This window comes from Mya arenaria, chromosome 5 (genome assembly GCF_026914265.1).
Source record: "Mya arenaria isolate MELC-2E11 chromosome 5, ASM2691426v1".
Taxonomy (NCBI): domain Eukaryota; kingdom Metazoa; phylum Mollusca; class Bivalvia; order Myida; family Myidae; genus Mya; species Mya arenaria.
The window spans coordinates 64870220-64885845 of NC_069126.1; the positions used below are offsets into that span (position 1 = coordinate 64870220).

The window sequence follows — 15626 nt, forward strand, 5'->3', positions numbered from 1 at the left end:
ATCTAAATCAAAGATTTGAAAAAGGTATACTTTATCAATAAATGCAAGTATACATAACTGACTGTGCAAATCTTTATGTATCATCCAAATATGAGTACCTTGCAGGGTGAATGTTATTTGTAAAAATTATACCAAGTGAGCTTTCAAGATTACCTTTCCAATCGCGTACACAATGCAGTTTGAAACCTGGATAATTAAAACAAATCTTGGTTGTAGACCATTACTATTAAATATTTGATAAGTCACAGACATTATAAGGTACAGTTTAAAGGGGCTGTACTCAGTTAATGATGAAACAGCAAAAAATTAAAGAAAATTGTAGAAAATTGACATAAACTTGGTATCGATGTGTACAATTAATGCATTGAAACTTACTAACTGATGATCCCCATAGTTTACAAAGGATTTATTAATAGCAGTTATTTCGTGTTTTTCCATTAAAAAAAGATTACTAGGTATGTCTGCCGAGTAGAATTCATTCCTTATGCGTGATCTGCCGTTGATGTTATTACATGATATTAGCGTGTTAGGTATACATCTGGAAAATTCCACCAACTAAAAGTAAGTCTTCATAGCATAGTGGATACGACACTTCACTGCAATTTTTTGGGTATATTATTTAAAATAACGATATCAAAGAGTAAAATATTTTATTAAAAAAGTTTCCTTAGATTCGTTACAGAAAAAAACAACCGTTTTGGTGCCAATCTGGTGTACAGTCCCTTTCATAAACAACAAGTGAAGCCAATGCTGTATTAATTTGAGACAAACAAAAAGAAGACAGCACAAAGTTTAAAAAGTGTGACCAATGTGAGAATTCCTTACATAATTTATAAATTTTTATGCGATTCAGACAATTTTAATGCTAGAATTCACAAACATTCCCTTGAATTATTTCTGTCATAGTTTAAAGCTGCACTCTCATAGATTTACCATTTTTACAACTTTTTTTGTCTTGGAAAGAGCAAATTTTTGCGTAAACATCTTCAAACCACTGATATCAGATTGCTGACAAACAATCAGCTCGTAGTTTGTCATATTTCCGTTCGAAAAATATTGTTTTATGGCTTAAACCGTTACTAACAGTTTAAGAATAATGCTTAAAACATCAATTTTTTAACTTTAATATAAAAATCTGCCATCTAAATTTTGGTAAGCAGTCTTATATAACTGGTTTCCATGGATTTTCGCAAAAATTGGCTCGTTCCAAGACAAAAAATTAAAAAAAAGTTGTCAAAATGAGAGTGCAGCTTTAAACTCATAATAAAATTTCAATGCACTACATTTGACATAATTTTAAACAGATGAAAACATGTTATTTTTAAAAACCACAATATATCCTTTAGGTGACCTTACATTATAATGAATTTATTCAGATCATTATTAAGTGACTTTTCTTGCACTTAAATGTGAACAAGAAAGCTTGGGATTGGACACTAAATGAAACAAGAATGAAATTAAATGAATCACAAAATATCATCAAAATTATACACACAAATGTCCTTTGATATACAAAAAAATGGAACTTTTTAGACTTTCAAAAATTTAACATTTACATTATACGGTTATATAAAATGATGAATAGATTTGTAGGATTTGATATTCTACTAGATATAATTCGGCTTCGTTCATTTTTCTAAACTTTCTCTCAGTGATAAGGAATAAATTTTATTCACTGCAGTTGTTTTCTAAGTTTATGAAAATAAGAACAATTGAAACAACTCATTAACTACTGTTGATCAGTGCAGATTGTGGGAGGTCATGATTGATTTCAATGAACCACCAATAAGCCCTGCCAAAATTGGATACTGATTGGTCAGTCAGATGCATTTGGTAGGCATGATTAGCATGAATGTTAATTTTAACCATCATTTATGAATGTTTACAAAATCATTGAATATTGAAATAACAAGCGAAATGTTAGTTTGAATGATGAAAGCCATGAAATATGTGAAGTTTTCAAAAAGAGACCATTTTTTCAGCTTGTGTAAATAATGAGAAAATTGTTAAGTAAGTTGTTTTATTGTTTATCGGGAAATGTTGAAATCTCATGTTTAGGCCTTAATAGTGATCATACGTGATTGCTATGTTATTGGCACTTATTGCAATATGTTTTATTCATTGCAATATTTATGTAAAACATTAATTACTATGTTGACTTAAGTTTGTAGATAAGAACTAATGGTATAGCTGATTTGAGAATGATCTCGTAAGTCTTTAAAACCCCTTTTTGTATTGTGAGTTTTTTCCGTCAGTCTTGTTCAGTTTAGCTTTTGAAGATTTTTGAAGTAAATGCAAAACAAGTCCAGCACGCTTGTCTAGAAAGACTATGTCAAACCCTGACCAGATATAATTTCTTGTCTTTTCAAATTACCAACTTGGCAATGGTTTTATCATAACATAGGATATTGGTTTTAAAGAACATGTTAGTGTTTTTGTATGTGGAATGAAATATCATAAGTGACACTAAATTGAACATAATTTATAGTTCTTATTGATATTACACATAGCCCCAAGTACATGTTGTTTACTCTGTATCTGTTAGACGAAGAGTTATAATTCTTACACTTTGCCAAAGTGAACTTTGTCAGCTTATAATAATATTCGAATTATGGCTTGCACAAAAATACATAGAAAAGTGCCATATAGTTCGCGTTGCCATCTTTACCCTATCTTTGAAGTTTCAAACACTACCAGTGCCATGTATTATCATCATTATTATTAATTTATTACTGTGAAGTTTCATTTAAATCTGAAGCGCGCGTAAGTATATATACACTAGATTGTTAGAGAAAAAGACCATGCATACATGGACAATAGGACGAACATTTCTTAATACCTCAAACATCTGTTACATCCTAATAAGGCCATAGAGTTTGGAGAAACAGTTTGCTTTACTTTTTCTTTTTATCTTTATTAAGGATTGTTATGATAAGAGTGAGGTTTGTGCACATAAACTGGATTAAACCCCCAGTAAATTTACATTTACTGACCGTTCCAATGCGGTACCTAACAATTCTTGTTAACATACTTAGTTTTTTTATATATAAGTATATAGTATGTATGCATTGTGCTGTTTGTGGAGTTTTGTGCTGTTCTTCTATGTTTCTTGTCTGTGATATTGTGTTCTATGTCTTTGGCATTTGCCCAGTGCCACTAAACCGGGTTTATGTTTAAATATTTTGCTACTGAGCTTGTATCTGTAGCGGCGGACGCCCTCGTGTCTCTTTGCTTTCTCCTCTCACCTGACGAGCTTGACGACAAGGTCATGATTCAGGTACCTTGTTTATGGTTGGTAATAATAATCAAACACGAGCCTATATGAAGCATTCATGTCCACCTCCTTTCTTCTTAAGATGTATGCTTGTGTCAGCTTAAAAAGATTTTCGGTTTACTGTTTGTAGACAAACGTGTTTAGCAGTTGAACGTTAATGACTATGAAATCAAAGAGGGAAAACGTCCGTTTAAAGGGGTGCGTTATTCGTGCCATGAATCGTGTTTTGTACTTAAGGACAATGCCATGTGATGGGAAAGCTACATAGCGTTTTTCGAGATCAGTGCGGTCCGCCACAACCTGTTGGTGACAAACAGTATCCTTATAGGTTGACAACAACGCGCAGTTTCAAAGATCATGGTATACAGACACCTATGGGTTTTGAACTACTGGACCGCGCCTATGCAAGCGTTTGCAGGTCCCCTAGCGAGGAGCGGCACCTCAGCAATGGCCAGCCGTTACGTACAACCAACCTGCCACCTCAAAGCAGCGTAGCTCAGACACCGGTGACGACTGCTGCTGCACTATCCTTTAGACCGCATTTATTCTCATGTACGCAATTTATCAAATACCAGCGCAAAACTGACTTAGTGAAACATTTATTAAATGTCAGTACACCAATAACTGTCGAGTGCTCTAAAACAAATTAATCTCCGATGATGTCGACGGTACAGGAACTGTCCCGTAGGAGACATTAACATGTGGGGCTCTTCCATTTATGGTTCCTGTTTGAGTGCAATATCCTGTCATTATACATGTATTTTGTCTTTGTTTTACTCGAGCACCTATAACACAGACTTACTGCAACTGGCCAATTAGTTTACATGAAATAATAAATGAATGAATAAAATATTGAATACAAATAACATGCATAAAAATATCACCTTGATGCGTAATGTAACCACCTGGTAACTTTAAACTGTGACGGTGTGCGAATACATCAAACAAAAGAACTAAAGTAGGACAAATCTTGATCCAAAGGCACTGCATAGCGTACTAAGGCCAACAATCTGTCCTAAAATTGACACTTATACTAAATTCAGTTGTTCCCCCTTATGAAAATAAACTATAAATATAATGTCTCAGGTTTCTTTAAGTTCCTCCATTGTTTTCATAAGGCAGGTATCCGTGTGTTTATCATAAAGTGAAATCAGGCAGCAGGAATCTAATGGATAACTTCCTAGTTATTTCCTAGATATTTTAAGCAGGTTGACATTCGAATGAAAGTTGTTAGGACCATGCATTTATTGCTTTGTAATGGGTGATATTGATACATTCTTAATGCTTTAAAAATAAACTTTATTTCATTTAAAACTTACTTTCTTTACAAACCATATTAAAACTAAATAAATAATTTATAAAAATCATTTAAAGCTTTCCTTACAAACCATATTAAAACTGAATATAAAATGTCACTAACTTAAATTGAAACTTTGTCGTAATTTGCTTTCGACATTCACGTTTTAAAATTTAAACCATATGGCGGAAAATCTAGCAAATCAACAAACTAACAGCAACTCAATTATGGTGCAACTATTAAGCTTCCTGTAAGATTACGAGTACTACACACACTTCCGGCACTTGAACGGTGTATCGTATCTCATTTGGATTTTACCGTTATTTGTTTTATACATGGAATTAAAGTGGTTTCTAGGTATTGTTGGTGTAGGAGAAGCGTGTATTAATGTGCTGTTTTGTTATCTTGCTCTCATTTTGGACGACTGGATCGATCATTCACCCTTCCCCAGGGTAGGACTTTGGACAGGTTGGTCAGATATGCCAGGTAAGCAGATGAAAGTTTATTAAATTTTTGCTAAGCATAAACATCCATTTAAAAGAGACTAATCAAATAGAAGTTCGTTTAAAAAAAAAATGCTACAATATCTCGTCACTTTATTATTTTATAATAGAAATATTTGAAGAAATTCTGGTTATCACTAAACAAAATCGATTCTCAGTTTCTATATCTGAACGAACCGCTTTACCTAAAAGCCAATAAAAAGTTTATTTTTCAGAATATACATTCATTTCTAAAATGTTTAACAGGAACATATTACATTAAGTTATCCACATTTCTTAAATGTCCGAACATGAGCGGTTTACTTGATAAATGACTCCATTCAAGCAAAACTCTTTCAATGGAACTCATTAAACGTCCAAAAGCGAGTACATGTAACTTCATTAAGAGTCTTCGTTTACTGGCAGGTTGGGTAAAGCCCACCCGAGCCATGATGTTTCTGGGCCTGTTTGCTACGATCGGTACCACCGTGACGGCAAGTATCTTCGTCAAGAAAAACATCAAAGTGTTCCTCTTCATAACCATTGGCCTGGCTGTCGTCTCAGGTAGCAACGATCTTGACGGTTTATAGCATTTACATCAAGGCACTCCATGTATTACTATAGGGATTTTATTATCCGGTGACCTCATCTTACTTGCGCACCATCGGATAGCGTTTGATATGAATGAAGGAATATACAAACATATAAAGTAACAAACATTACAAACAGGCTTTGGTTGAAAATGGTAAATTTCATAGCATATTCAGTTGAAAGAAAGAACAAAAACACAAACTACAGTAACTTTATACTGTGTTTTGGTCATTAATTTTACGCAGTATTAATTAGCAAGTAACCTTCTATCAAATGATACCAGAATTATATGGGGTAATAAAGCATTAACATCTAACGTTCTTACAAATGATTAGATGATATGGCAAGCTTGATTGTACATGAAAAAGTGAAAATAAATGCTTCCAATCAATGTTGTATTGACATTTTATTTGCAATGTAGTGTTAAACGGATAGTGAAATAAGGACATGATATATGCATGGCTGTCTAACACAACAGCGGATCCAGGGGGGGGGGGGGGGGCAAAAGGTAATATGAAAAATGCACCATTTCGGATAAAAAATTGTACCCCAGCCCCCATGTCAACACTTTAAACATTACTTTATGTCTATACTTTAGAATGGGTGCAAGTCAAAAGGTTACGACCCTAAGTTACGCACACTCTAACGTCGAATCCGTGATCCGCCCCTTTATGAATCTTACTTCAAAACATCTAACGTCATAACCAATGGCTGTATAAAATGAGAATGGTGTGTGAAACGTTAAGTGATTTAGTAGTGCTAAACATATACTAGAACATGCATGTCTTTCATTGAATCTTTCTCCAATAAAACATGCTGGCTATGGGCTAATACCTACCGCGCACAAGGAATTAGTATGTTAACAAAATTACGATAAATGCAGACATATCGCAGATGTCACAGCTTGGTATAAATTATCATATTTTACAAATATACAATCATTACACAGTAGTTTTGTAAAAGCAGGTTTTCCTTGAAAACTGTATATTGAAAAGTACATGTCTAATACAAAACTGAGTATTTACGAGCATTCACATCTTAAATGGTGTACTTATTTTTCAGGTATTTTCATGCTGGCTGGGTACTTAATATTTTCTGAGGCGACGTCACATTTGGGATTACGCGGCGGCAATGGCTCTTCGTTTTGTATACGTGCCTGTATTCTTGCGTGGGGCATTGCCATTACATATGCTTTTGTATTTATCTTGTCTAAGAGGGAACTGCCGCCAGCTAATCTCGTTCATGCTTCACTCAATCCACTAGAAACACATATGTAAAATATACATATGATCATAGCGTTTAAATATTACTGGAAATGTATGACTATGTTACAGACAAAATAACATTTAAAAGACTGTTTTCTGTTTTTTGACATATTATTCGTGAAACTATGCTTAAAGGCGGTATAAAACAGTATTCAGTAAAGTATATTGGTCAATAATGTGGCAGTCTTGAAGAAATTTTAGTCGCCATTAAAAGATTGAAAGTGATTTATTGTTCATTAATATTTTTGCATCATCATTATCATCATCATCATCATCATCATCATCATCATCATCGTCCTTTTTACATGTTCACATTTTTAAAGCAGATAATAATTGACATTTTCAGGGAAGATAAAACACAACACTTTAAATGGTATCATAAGTGATTGATGCAATATTAAAAGTATTATCATAACACCGGACGGTTGGCTTGCTTTTGGAAAGAGTATGATAAACTTTGAAACTATACATCAGGACAAACTAGAAGAGTTGAAATGACATTTGTTTTGAAAAAAGGGAAAATATATGCTTTGTAAATTATACGTTTTTACAATACATTCTGACCCTTTTATAGAGAAATTAACATCATTGGAAATATACGACCATTTGAAATCCAGTGCATTCCTGTTTTCTACGTAAAGATGGCATTAATGTTTAATTTACCATTTTACTTCTTAATGAACATTATAATATTTTGGTCCAATTTGTACCTTCATAAATCTGAATACGTCGTAGAAAATGATGCAATGACAAGAAAGTTATAACAGTTCAAACTTGTGTCTTCTTTCTGAACTGTACAATGAATTAAACAGGAGTAATCACGAATTTAGAATTGTGATTGCGGAAGGGATTTGATTTTCTGACCAAAACATTTCGAAATGGGACTTAGAAAGGGGGACGGTAATAACCCAAAACATAAGTAAGTACATGGTTTACTAAATAAAATGAGAAGTATTGAACGTCTTCGGCATCAATAGCCAAAATACTTTTAGAACCTTTTTAGTAAAAAGAAGTCTATTAATAATGATATTTCTGTTGAACAATTTTATATATAATATTTTTCTAATTTGAAAGATAATATGGGTAACGCAGATTATGTTTATACTGAAGATTTTTGTAATAGCCATAACTTTGATGACAATGATTGCTATTTTGAAGAATTAGAGTTTCCAATTACTGTACCGGAAATTGAGACCATCGCAGAACAATTAAAGAAAAATAAAGCCTTTTCAGGTGACAAGCTGATTAATGAATATTTTATTGCATCGAGTGATATTTTGGCTTCCCATTCAGTTGATATTATTTTAAAGGGTATTTTGGTTACCGGTTATTTCCGATCTACTTTTTAAGGAAAATGACCCTAGTGATGTGAATAATTATCGGGGTATTACTCTTGTAAGTTGCTTTTCTAAAATCATTTTGAAAAAGAGGCAATGTTACTGAGAACTGGCTATATGGAGATAAACCTTTAGAAGTTGTAGATAATTTTAATTACTGAGGCACTGTATTCAATTACACCGGAAGTTTCATACAAAATCAAAGCACTTTAGCTGGTAAAGGTCTAAAGGCATTAAATGCTCTGTAAGTGAATGTCAAACCTTTTTTACTTAAGCCAAGTACTATTTGTCAATTATACGATTCTTTTTTTTTGTTTCAATATTAAATTATGGATGTAAGTTATGGGGTTTTAGTACAAAAATGAGGAAATAGAACGTATACATTTGAAATTCTGTAAAACAATATTTCATGTTTAAACCTCAACTTGTACAGCTGCTGTGTATGGCGAGCTAGGTAGATACCCATTGTATATTAATAGATATGTTAGAATTATCAAGTTTTGGTGTAAAATATCAGAAAGTAATAATACTATTGTTCAGCGTTTATATGAAAGTATGTTGGTTGATGTGGCAAGAGGTAAAAGTAATTGGGCATCAAGTGTAAAGACTTTATTAGATAATGCAGGTTTCAATGATAATTGGTATAACCCAAATGGCTTGAATGTAAAATACTTCCATGTATTATAAAAACAAAGATTGATAGACCAGTTCAAACAAACATGGTTTAACTCTGTACAGATTAGCCCTGTTTTATTCATGTATAGAGAGTTAAAACAATCAAGTGAAAAGACTTTATTAGAAAATGCAGGTTTCAATGATAATTGGTATAACCCAAATAGCTTGAATGTAAACTACTTCCATGTATTATTAACAAAGATTGATAGACCAGTTCAAACAAACATGGTTTAACTCTGTACAGATTAGCCCTGTTTTATTCATGTATATAGAGTTAAAACATATATTTGAATTTTATGTTTATTTGGACAATGTACCGAAAGCATACTGCATTGCTTTTACAAAATTAAAGTTATCTTCACACCCTTTACGTATTGAAACTGGCCGATAGGCAATGATATAATAAATTTTGATAATTGTTTAATATGTGGTTCTGGTGATTTGGAAGATGAGCATCATTTTGTCTGTATTTGTAAAGCATATGAAAATATTCGGAAACTGTATCTTTCGAAAACCTACTATGTAAAGCCAAGTGTTGTCAAATTCATTGAAATTTTACAAACAGTTAATACAAATGTTCCCCTACGGTTGTGTAAATTTATTCATGAAACATTTGTTATACCTTCTTATATTGTTAACAATGTAGTGCAATAATAGAAATGGATTTAAATTGTTCCTTGTTGGATGAAGAACGCAGCAGTCCAACTTCTTTTGGTATTGTTATTAATCATGCATATGTTTTTAATTTTCTCTTTCATTTATATGCTTAATATGCAATTAATTGATTAAAAGTGATTATGTCACGTGATAAATAATGTAAATTAAACTTATCATGTAACAAGAACCAATATGTTTACGTTACTTCATAAATATGTTTCAATCTGAATCTTTCATTTCCAGATTGATGAAGAAATTCAAATGCTTAAACAGCGTGTTTATTTTCTAAAGTAAGGTACATTGTACATGATTCATTGTATTAAAACATGTTTTCGGAGAAGATATATCATACTAGAAATGCTTTTTGATACATGATTCAACCGTGCATTTAACTTATAACAAGGGCAGAACACAATTTTGTACATAATAGGGAAACGATAAAGCGATTAAGTTTATTGATTGTAGCTGTCTCTTGAGTTTTTAGAAGGACCATCGTTTTATTAATTTCTATTATATACTATATATGACCAATAAATATCACAGTTACTATCAGTTTTTTTGTATTTTGTTTATTTCAATGAAATTTTCTTATGCCAAATCAAATCTTATATACATTATTATCAATTCTTGTATATAATTAGACATTTTGATTAGAAACAACACGACATTTTATCTAATCGGAAATTTCATTTGATTTTTACTTTAAAATCGTTTCAATAAAATTTAATTATTTTGCTTTATAATATTAAGTAAAATATTACAATTGTATAACAGAAAAAGGTATGATGATAATAATGCTTACATTTTCATCAACCTCAAAATACATGCAAAAAGTGAATGTTCATTGAAAATGATGGTCAAAGAAAGTTCTCACCACCGTAACCAATACTCGTAAACTTTGTCATCATATTTTAAAACTAATTAAAAGCCAAACGACTATACAGACACAAACAAGAACAGGAATTTTATAAATAAACAATACAATTGCATTTGATCAGTAATTAGTCATGCACTGGTATTATTCTCGGTATTTACGTCAATTGTATAGAGAGCTAACTCCTGTTCATTTCTTTTCGTCGAGTTAAGTGTCAGATTTTCATATTGATTGTTTTCAGATGAAGAAGTCCTTTCTTTGATGTTGTCTTTTGTGTTGAACCCTGTAATATAAATCATAATTATATTTATATAGGGGGCACTGTATACTCGAATAATTTCATATTAATTTGAATGACTGTTTATGTTTACCATTTTTTGCTGCATTTAAGTAAAGATTTTTATTCATATTATATATATTTTTACCAATTGAACCAATTCATTCCAAGGGAGTGACAATGTGATTATTATATATTAACTCGATATGACTTATATTTATTAATGAAACATTGAGTATAGCGTAATTGCCATATAAAAGAATCGAATATTTCACGTAGGCCAATAAAAGAAACTGCAGACATGTTAAGTGCTCATTGGCTGAATGGCAAGCGACAACATTTTATAATACATATCTTATGCAAAAAAATATCCCATTTAAACAATCCACAAACAAAGTTCATAATACGAGTCATGTTTCTGTAATACGAATGAAACCATATTAAGATGCATGGTTCCAGTTTCATGCATATTTTCGAACTGTTATAATTATCTATACCTTTATCTATACCTACCCAAAGCTGTATATTCGCCATTTGGTGTGCACCTCAACATGTTTAGGTCTTCGTATCTAAAATATATGTATGTAAGATCTATTTAATGGTCTGAGCCCAAAACGCTATTAATGAAGACCCTTGCAGTCAAATTTGTAAAGGATAAATACAATTTCAACACATAAAAATGATAAAAAGACAAGGCTGTATAATTTAAATTATACATTACCGTGCATGCTCTTGTGAAACATTGCTGTTGGATTGATTCATGTCTGAAATATAGTAACTAACACGATAGGTGGCTTAACAAATAGCTTATGTTGAGAGATAAAGGATTAAATATGCTGTATTGAGAACCTTTTAGCAGTTTGTGTTGTGAACAATTCTTTAAGTGTATATCATAAATATGTGTAAGATGAATAAAAAACAGAAAAAGAATTCAAGAAGACCTTTTTTGAAAACATCAGTCTCGGTCTTATTGCAACTGTTAAATCATATGATGAAAAGTGCCACAGAGCCAGTGCTTCACAGTAATGGTTTAAGTGTTCAATTTTCAAGAATAATCAATCACTAATGTCAACATTAATGACAACGTAGAAAAACATTACATTTCAATTGATAAACCTGAGTGATAGGATATACTGCACGTATATTCATAGTACTAAGTTTCATGGTAAAATAATAAACATCTTCAAGGTTTTGAGGTCTTGGTTAATAGTTACTGGCACATAAATAGTTGTTTCCATGACATATTTAAAAAAAACAACACTTAAGGCAAGTCGTCCTTAAATCAATAAATCAAAAAAGCTATTGGTAAAATTTAAATTTAAAGCTACGAAATTTTAAGTTTGAATAGTCTTAAAGTTTTCACCTTGCGCTTTTTTGATATCGGTAATATGCTATTTAACAAATAAAGTTGCTATATAATCATAGTTAAATTTTGTTTTATTACCACTCTTTAATATATTATGACATAGATGTAGCGTCATTATGGTAGTTAATCATTATCAGTTAAACTTAGAAATAATCTCGATGTTAATATCGTAATATATATTTACATCCTAATGATGGATGTGTTAACTTAAAGTAACTGAACAGTGATAAAAAAATACATTGTTAAAAAAACGAAAACAGAAAACAATCTCAACTGTTTCTGTTTTAGTGTATTTTGACCTTGAACTGACAGTGACATTGAAGAGATCAGTAAATATGTCAATATACAGCACATTATGAATAGATACATGCCATGCATTAGGATATACATACTTTTTTATTTTAACACCAGCACAATTTGCAATAAGTCTCGTACAACAATAGCAATCGTGCGATCACCATAAACTGGCACGCTGAAATGGTATAAAACCTTCGCATTGGCGTTTGAAAAACAAAATGTACCTTAAAGCATTGTTCTAAATGAGAGAACATAATGTACAATTCTGTCAACGCTTTTCGACGCATCCTATCTGTTATTTGAGATTGATAAAAAGTAAACAGGAAAAAAAACATTTTAGGGGTATTTTTCAAATCATGACTTTGAAATTTCCATTATTGAGCTTGAACTTAACATGAGAGAGTTAAGATTAATATGTGGACAGATTTGTATGAATTAAATACATGCCATGCATGTACAATGCATGTAGATAAACCTTTTAGTGTAACACTAGCATAGTTTGCCATAAGACTATTACAGGAAAGTGATCGTGCGATCACCTTTGGCATGCTGGTTTAGTATGAACTTGGCGTTTTCAAAAAAAAAGAGTTATAACCAAAATTTATTTTAAGTGAAAGAACATACACTTTAAAAACCTGCCACATTTTGTTTCACAAACTAAACATAAACAAATTATAAAAGAAGAATAGTTATGAGGATTAATCAAATTTTGATTTATTTTGTTCATACTTAAGTGTGAAATGACCTGAAATGAATATAACGAGAGAAGTAATAACTACGGAAATATTCCTTCTTAGTTGTTTTATGAAAATAGCCATGTTTGAACAGTACTTTTACTGAAATAGCCATTAATGGTCATTAATGGTGGCAATCTTGCATATTTCCTTTTCGTTAGAGCCACCAAGTGGCCAAACTCACTTTCATAATCTACAAATTTAAAACTTCAAAATGATATACAAATAGTTTGTTTAGCTGAGGGATGCAATACATTTCCTTATTTTTCAACCTTGGAACCCAGACTAAATACAGTTTTGTTATTTCGAAATTATTTTAAATGAAAATTTTGAAGGTGGTAGTTATTGCTGTATTACATTGAGCATCATTATTATTTCGAATACGAATAAATTGATACATGGTGACGCTGAGCAAAATAATCGTTCCATTTGTTTTGTTTGGAAGATTTTTCATTCGGATTTGAAAAAGACAAAGGAAGTTAATAAAATAAATACATGAAAATACCATCGTGCCCTATGCGTTGTCCCATCTTTTTTTAATGATGTCATAACCTCAAATAAAAATAAACCGCTCATAGACTAAAATATTCCATGAAAACAAAACAATCATAAAAAAGCTTTACTTTCTTTTCTCACTAAGTATACTGAGCCTTTTTAAATGTTTACTCTCTATACCCTAATTTTCCTCATAATGATGGTGTGGTCTCTCGTATATTTCTTGGAACGTAGTAATTACTAGGGCATGCTATCTTGCTATAATGCTATAATGTTGTTTTTATCAAGACATTTTGAAAATCTGGCCACTAACTATGTGTGATAATATTGTCTTGTAATTGGCTAAAAAATCAAATAAAAAAAATCAGACAAAACATACCTATCACGTGTATAACGACGGACGATATAACGCTCCTACTTCCATATTGAGCAAGAAATGTTACATTGTTTCCATGGTCGTTTCTTTTCAGGATCAATGTCATGCAAGTTATAACTGTAATGCTTTCGCATATGCAGGTTACATTAGCATAGAGGACTTTACAATCGCTCTTTGGAAATATTGTCGCATATTGCACGTTGCCGATGTAAAATTCTACAATAAATGCAGGTTCTGTGGTATTACAGGTGACTGGTACAGAATCGTTTTCGTTCACAAACACATTGGCAGACATGTGAATTTGTGCTGCTGTAAATATAAGAAATGCATAGTTTAGTGTAAATCAGCTTTAGTATCTCACCTCGTTTTCCTATATTATGCATATACCACAGTTTGCTGAGCAGCGTTTAAGTTTACAACGTTCATATCATCATTAAAATCATGCTCGACAAAATATGCTATAATACATACAAACAACGCCTAGATCAATTAAAATCCGTGTGTTTTATCATGGGTCATTCCGCTCATTATGAAACATATATATAATCTTATAATGATACTTTTTATGATTTATGCTAATACTAGACGACAAAAAAATAACAAAATAGTATAAATGCGAATATGCAAGTCACTAAGCAAAACAATGGGTATCTCCTTATGAGGATTAGTAAGTCATGATAATGAATTAGTTTCACCTCTTTAGGAGATAGTTAGTCGTGCATTGGAGAGAGTAAATCCTACTAAGGAGATAGACATTCGTAATCGGGAGAGAGTTAGTCATAATTATAAGTTAGAAGCTCCTAATTAGGGTATCGAATAGTGGAACATATTTTGGCACCTGGACTATTCCATGGCTTTCCTTGATGAGAGAAAGATCATATAAAATAGAAATTGCTAACCAAAGGTAGTCTATATAGCGTAAAAATGTTTCAAAACAAATTATTATTATATTCAAACTATGATCCATTCACCATGAGCTCGCAATTACACGTAATTGTTACCAGGTTAAGCTTCAAGTTACACCTATTCTCAAATTATCTAGATAAATCACTTAAGTAGTTCAAAGGCCTATTTAATTGGAATAACTATATTAAATAATTCTCATTTTAAAGGCGGATTCGGTACTTTGATAGTTACACATATGTTTAAGTCTGAAGCGTTCAGATATTTCAAATGATTTAAGTAAATGGTGAATATATTATTACTGGAATAAATGCAAATGATGAAAAACCATGAAAACATGATTCATTCTAACCAATTGTTTACCGTAAAATTCAAATACGACTAACCATATGTCTTGAGAAGTGTCAAGAAGCACAAACGCATAAATGTCCTCATGTCTCGTTTTATAATGTAATAAACATACTTCCTAGCACGTTGAACAGGGATATTATACCTGAACGTTTAAGTTGATATATCTATTTGAAGTTCATAAATGCAGGCCTAATGGCATTTGATTTAAACAAACAGTAGACATTTTACTTCCTCACTAATTCACTATTATCGGGTATGCATATTTGTGACGCTATACAGGTATACATATCTGTAACTAGTTTTACCGTATCACGCCACAGGGAAATGTATTGTTTTCTATGAAGAATAAACACTGTCGCTATTGATAAAGATTCA

General features: G+C 31.7%; 2 protein-coding genes across 3 annotated transcripts; one reads left to right on the top strand and one right to left on the bottom strand.

Annotated features, from left to right (window-relative positions):
• The first annotated feature begins 4513 nt into the window (after positions 1–4513).
• On the top strand, positions 4514–7114 carry LOC128233466 (uncharacterized). 2 transcript variants are annotated; one of them, XM_052947149.1, is made up of 3 exons: positions 4514–5057; positions 5480–5617; positions 6707–7114. In XM_052947149.1, the coding sequence occupies exons 1-3, from the start codon at positions 4907–4909 to the stop codon at positions 6919–6921; spliced, it is 504 nt and encodes a 167-aa protein (XP_052803109.1). In that variant the 5' UTR covers positions 4514–4906; the 3' UTR covers positions 6922–7114. The 2 variants fall into 2 exon arrangements, with proteins under 2 accessions (XP_052803109.1, XP_052803110.1); XM_052947150.1 differs by having other exon boundaries at positions 4514–5039.
• Positions 7115–10358: 3244 nt separating this feature from the next.
• Positions 10359–15400, bottom strand: LOC128233695 (uncharacterized). The gene is made up of 5 exons (XM_052947498.1): positions 15287–15400; positions 14001–14306; positions 11451–11493; positions 11243–11298; positions 10359–10735 (listed from the first exon to the last, which is right to left on the bottom strand). Exons 1-5 carry the CDS (start codon positions 15333–15335, stop codon positions 10584–10586), a joined length of 606 nt encoding a protein of 201 aa, XP_052803458.1. The 5' UTR covers positions 15336–15400; the 3' UTR covers positions 10359–10583.
• Between the last annotated feature and the right edge of the window lie 226 nt (positions 15401–15626).